Source organism: Myotis davidii, unplaced genomic scaffold (genome assembly GCF_000327345.1).
Source record: "Myotis davidii unplaced genomic scaffold, ASM32734v1 scaffold796, whole genome shotgun sequence".
NCBI classification, from domain to species: domain Eukaryota; kingdom Metazoa; phylum Chordata; class Mammalia; order Chiroptera; family Vespertilionidae; genus Myotis; species Myotis davidii.
The window spans coordinates 116,455-122,367 of record NW_006287809.1 but is presented as its reverse complement, the minus strand read 5'-3'; the positions used below and the strand labels follow the sequence as shown (position 1 = coordinate 122,367).

Here is a 5,913-nt window from a genome sequence, read left to right as displayed (position 1 = left end):
CATCTAGGGATTGGGCCTGCCCTCTGCCACCTGGGAGCAGGCCTAAGCCAGCAGGTCGTTATCTCCTGAGGGGTCCAGACTGGGAGAGGGCACAGGCTGGGCTGAGGGACCCCCTCTCCCCGCCGAGTGCACAAATTTTTGTGCACCGGGCCTCTAGTTGGTTAATAAAATTATATAGCTTTCAGGTGCACAATTATATAATACATCATCTGTACACTGCATTGCATGTTCACCACCTGAGGTCTAATCCTCTTCCGTCACCATATATTTGACCCCCTTTACCCATTACTACCTCCATGTTTTGATAGTCAATCACGTCTCCTGCCAACCGAACATGCGGGTGCCCGTTTCATACTCTCCATCTTGATGTTTTCACCAAATTAATGGGTGAAAAATGGCACCTCATTTTTCAAATTTTATTTTTCCTGATAAACTATAATATGGTTGATTAATTTTCTAGGAGTTTTTGACCACCTGTATTAGACTTTTGTAGTTTTGTCCCATACACCAGAAGGTGGCAGGTTCAGTTCCGGGTCAGGGCACATACCCAGGTTTTGGGTTTGATCCCTCATTGGGGCACGTGCAGGAGGCAACTGATCGATGTACCTCTCTCACATCAATATTTCTCTCTCTCTCCCTCCCTTCCTCTCTCTAGGGTTAATTTATTATTATTATTTTTTAAATCCTCACCCAAGGATTTTTTTTTTAAGACAGTGGAAGGGAGAGGGAGAGACAGAGAGAAACATGAATTGGTTGCTTCCCGCATGCCCCCTAACCAGGGTCGGGAGCCTGCAACCGAGGAACATGCCCTTGACCGGAATCGAATCCGGGACCCTTCAGTCCGCAGGCTGATGCTCTATCCACTGAGCCAAACAGGCTAGGGTTTTAGATTAATTTTAAAAATAAAGAAAATATAAAGTTGGCTGTGGCTTTGAAGTATTAAAAAAAATTAGGATTAAAAAAACAACAACATAAAAATCAGTGGAGGAAATGTCCTCAGATAAGGATTAACAACAAGAATTTAAATATATTTTACCATCCTATCCTATATAATAAAAGGGTAATAAGCAAATTGACCCTAACGGCAGAGCGACCGGTCGACCAGTCACTATGAGGGACACTGACCACCTTTTGGTCCGATGGCGAATGGGGAACCAGGGGTGTTTGGCGGCCGGGGGTGGGGCCAGCAGTCGAGGAAGATGGCCCTGATGGCAGGCCAGGCTTAGGGACCGTACCCGTGCATGAATTTCTTGCACCGGGCCTCTATTATAAATATAATTTGCATGTCCATATATAAATTAGGGTCCTTAAATCTGTTATATACACACCTAGTCTTTTTTCTTAGTTTGTCATTTGCCCTTTTTTGTTGTTGTTAATCTTTAACTGAGGGTATTTCTTCCACTGTTTTTTTAGAAAGAGTGGAAGGAAGGGAGATAGACAGAGAGAGAAACATCGATGTGAGAGAGACCCATTGATTGGTTGCCTCCTGCACGCCCCCAACTGGGGCCAGGGATCAAGCATGTAACCGAGGTACATGCCTTTGACCAGAATCGAACCCGAGACCCTTCAGTCCTCTGGGAGATGCTCTAACCACTGAGCAACAGGCTAGGGTTGTCATTTGCCTTTTAACTTTGTTTACAGTATCTCTTAACATCCAAAAGTTTCAAATTGTAATTTTCTCAAACCAGCCAATCTTTTCCTTTATGGATTAGGGGTTTATGTCTTGCTTTGGAAGACTTTTCATACCCCAAGATTATAAAAAATGTTCTCCCATTAAATTTCTTGTAACGCTTTTATTGTAAAAAAATTTTTTTTTGGTTAATCCTCACCTGAGGATATTTTTTCCCATTGATTTTTATTCCCATTGATTTTTAGAGAGAGTAGAAGGGAGGGAGGGAAAGGGGCAGAGAGGGAGAGGGAGAGGGAGAGAGAGAAACATGGATCAGTTACCTTCCTTATGTGCCCCAATCGAGAACTGAAACCACAACCCAGGTATGTGCCCTGACCAGGAATGGAACCAGCAGCCTTTTGGTGCAAAGGACACCGTTCAACTAACTGAGCCACTCTAGCGGGGCTATTGTACTTTTTTCCCCCCAAAATTTATTTTTATTGATTTCAGAGAGGAAGGGAGAGGGAGAAAGAGATAGAAACATCAATGAGAGAGAATCATTGATTGGCTGGCCTCCTGCACACCCCTTACTGGGGATCAAGCCCACAACCTGGGCATGTGCCCTTGACTGGAATTGAACTCGGGACCCTTCAGTCCGCAGGCTGATGCTCTATCCACTGAGCCAAGTCGGCCAGGGCTATTGTATTTTTAAAAAAATCACTTGTCAGGATTTTCATTTTGCTTATGGTGTAAGAGAGGGGTTCTTTTTTTCCCCCCAATTGGAGAACCAATCTATGGTCTTTAGAGAGCCAGACATGGAATTAATTGTTCAGCTAGATTTTATGTCTAATTCATAAGTGATTAGTAGGGTCCTGGGAATTTGATCTACGTTACCTGCCTTTGTGCCTACATCCCTACAAGAAAGACAGTAGGACCCTATTTTACAGATGAAGACATTGAGGCCAGAGAGAGGCAGTGCCTGGACCCGGCTCACAGAGAGTTCATGGGAGGAGAAGGGGAGGGCTGAGAAGGCTGGGGGAGAGGAACGACTCTCGGGATCGAGCCTGACCTGGCTGGGAGCCTCGATCTCACCTCCAGGCAAGGACCAGGGTGCAGTCTGCCAGGATGCACATCTTCGCCAGCTCCTTGAGGGCCTGCTGAGGATCTTTCTGGGCAGAGGAGAAAATCAGAATGAGAGACCTGGGAGAAAGCAAGGCATGATAGTCTTGAAAACACAGTGGCTTAGGATGCCAGGAACCTTCCATTCAGTTGACACTCCGTAAGCTCCTACTGGGCGCCTGGCCTGTGCTGGGCAGTACCAGGACCCAGCAGTGACCGAGACAGCCCTGGCTCTATCCCCCTGGAGTTCAGTCTGAAGAAGGGACAGACCCATCCTCAGGCAGTGAGGACCCAGAGTGGCCAGAGCTGAGGGGCTGGGGCGGGGAATCCAGGGGAACCTATGACCTGGGTGAGCTCAGGGAGAGCTTCCGAGAGGAGGAGACGTCTGAGCCGGGACCTTACGGAGGATGAGGAGGAGTACAGGCAGCACAGGGGAGCAGAGAAGAGAACCTCAGACATAGGAAGAGCATGTGTAGGGATGGGAGGAAAGAGAGGGCTCGAGCAATTGCAGTCACTCAATATGGGATGGAGGGTGGGAAAGAAAGGTTTTTGTTTGTTTTGTTTTTTAATATATGTTATTGATTTTTTACAGAGAGGAAGGGAGAGGGATAGAGAGTTAGAAACATCGATGAGAGAGAAACATCGATCAGCTGCCTCCTGCACATCCCCCACTGGGGATGTGCCCGCAACCCAGGTACATGCCCTTGACTGGAATCGAACCTGGGACCCTTCAGTCCGCAGGCTGACGCTCTATCCACTGAGCCAAACCGGTTAGGGCAAGAAAGGTTTTTTTAAAAAATTGATTTTAGCCCTAGCTGGTTTGGCTCATTGGACAGAGCGTCGGCCTGTGGACTGAAGGGTCCCGGGTTTGATTCCGGTCAAAGGCACATGCTCGGGTTGTGGGCTGGATCCCCAATAGGGGGCATGCAGGAGGCAGCCAATCAATGATTCTCTCTCATCATTGATGTTTCTATCTCTCACGTTCTCCCCTCCCTTTCACTCTGAAACCAATAAAAATATATTTAAAAAATAAATTGATTTTAGAGAGAGGAAGGGGGAAGGAGGGAGGTGGAGAAACATCCATGTGTTGTTCCACTTATTCATGCATTCACTGGTTGATTCTTGTATGTGTTCTGACCGGGGATCAGACCTGCTACCTTGACGTATTGTAGTGACACTCTAACCAAGGGAGCCACCTGGCCAGGGCAAAAGAAAGGGTTTTCACACGGGAGCTTGGGCATGAGCCCAGAGAGCTGGGCAAGCGTGGGGACACAGAGAGCGTCCTGGGCCATGGTGAGCACTGGGAAGCCACTTAGGGTATTTTTGGTTGTTGTCAATCCTCACCCAAGGATATTTTTTCCACTGATTTTTTAGAGAGAGTGAAAGGGAGGTAGGGAGGGAGGGAGAGAGAGAGAAACGCTGATGTGAGAGAGACACACTGATTGGTTGCCTGACTGGGGCCAGGGATCGAACCTTCAGCCCTTGACCAGAAATCAAACCCGAGACCCTTCATTACGTGGGCCGATGGTCTAACCACTGAGCAACAATGGCCAGAGCCCATTTAGGGGTTTTAACACCAGACCTGTGCGTTAAGAAGACCCCTCTGGCGGCTATAAGGATGAGAGGGGTCAAGGCTGGAGGCATGAGACACTTGCATTTCTCCCTGGAAGGGGTTCAACAGTCCCCTTGGCTACCCGGAGGCCCAAGGCTCCCGCTGCACAGGCGGGGCAGCGAGGCTGGAGGAGTGAGCCCTGCTTACCACGTCCACCTGCACCAGCAGGACCCGCAGGGCGAAGCTCTTGCCCAGGCTCTGCAGCCGCTCGTGGATGTAGTCCGGGTGGAGGTTGTGGTAGCGGAGGCTGGGAAGGGGAGAGGAAGCACTGAGAGGTCTCGTGGCCCCGAGTTCCGGGGAGCCCTTCTTCACGCTAACACGCAGGGAGCTGGGGCAGCCTGGCCAGAGCTGAGGCTCGGAGAGGGTAAGTGGCCGCTCCCTTGCAGGAGGGGCAGAGAGGGGTTTGCAGCAGCGGCTGCCTGGCTCGGGCTCCCTGCAAGGTTGGCCCCAGGGTCTTCACTGGGAGGGGAGACTGGCTTCAGGCAGAGGAGACCAGTGCCCTGAAGAGCAAGGCCAGGACCTGCATAGCTGGTCTTGGGAAGCAGGGGCCACCCCAGGACTTTGGCTGGTGGGGGTGGGGGGCTTCTGCACCTGGGAACCAGGGGACATCCCTGCCCAGGAGCCGCCAGCTCTCATGCCTACAGGGAGGCCAGCAACTCAGAAGTTTCACTTCCCCTCTGCCTCTGTCTGGAGAAGGGCTCCGGGTTTAATGGGGGTGTGGGTGGGCGGGGGAGGTCAGGGAAACCTGGCTCTTGTCAACTTCAGTCCTGGATGTTGGAGTCACTCAGTCTGGGCCATGAGTGACCCGGCCCCCAACCTGCTCAGACACAGGAGTCTGGGCCCACAGCTCTTGTCCGGGCGCCCCCAGGCCCCGCCTCTTCCTCCCACCCGAGGCCCAGAGCGCACAGGGCCATGCCTGGCGGTCTCCTGGGGAAGAGCCTAGAAGACCAGTGCACACCCCCCCGTGTCCTCCTGAGGTGGGACAGCCCCAGAGCTCACCTGAGGAAGAGGGCACAGGTGCTCTGACCCAGCACGTAGTCAGGAACCACGTCACCGAATTCCCAGGGCACGTTGCGCACGAACTTCAGTACGGGGTTGCCCCTCTGGGGAGGGAGGGAGAGCAGAAGCCATGAACAGGGATGACCCTGGAGCCACGGCCACCCCAGGGCCTCCTCCCCGCCACCTCTCTCAGCACCTCTCCACCCTTCTCCTGCCCTGCGCCTGGGTCTTGCAACTTCTCTCTCTTCCTCTGCCTGGCCAGTTCGGCTCAGTGGTTAAGCATTGAACCATGAACCAGGAGGCCAAGTTAGATTCCCTGACACCCGTGAGGAAGGAAGAGGGAGAGAGAGATAGAAACATCAATGATGAGAGACAATCATTGACCAGCTGCCTCCTGCACGCCCCACACTGGGGATCCCGGGCATGTGCCCTGACCGGAACTGAACCGTGACCTCCTGGTTCATAGGTCGATGCTCAACCATTGAGCCACACTGGCCAGGCAGACTCGCCTCCTCTTGAGCCCAACATGTCCTTGACACTCCAGCTCTGATCTAGGCCCCTCTCCCCGAGCCCC

General features: G+C 51.7%; 1 protein-coding gene across 1 annotated transcript in view; it reads right to left on the bottom strand.

Moving 5' to 3' along the window:
• Positions 1-5,913, bottom strand: part of ERCC1 (excision repair cross-complementation group 1) — a 20,254-nt gene that overhangs the window by 8,931 nt on the left and 5,410 nt on the right. The window contains exons 3-5 of the mRNA XM_015561192.1: positions 5,340-5,443; positions 4,488-4,587; positions 2,702-2,778 (exon numbers count right to left, since the gene is read on the bottom strand). Of these exons, the coding sequence (XP_015416678.1) occupies positions 2,702-2,778; positions 4,488-4,587; positions 5,340-5,443 (281 nt within the window). The remainder of the gene's footprint in view (positions 1-2,701; positions 2,779-4,487; positions 4,588-5,339; positions 5,444-5,913) is intronic.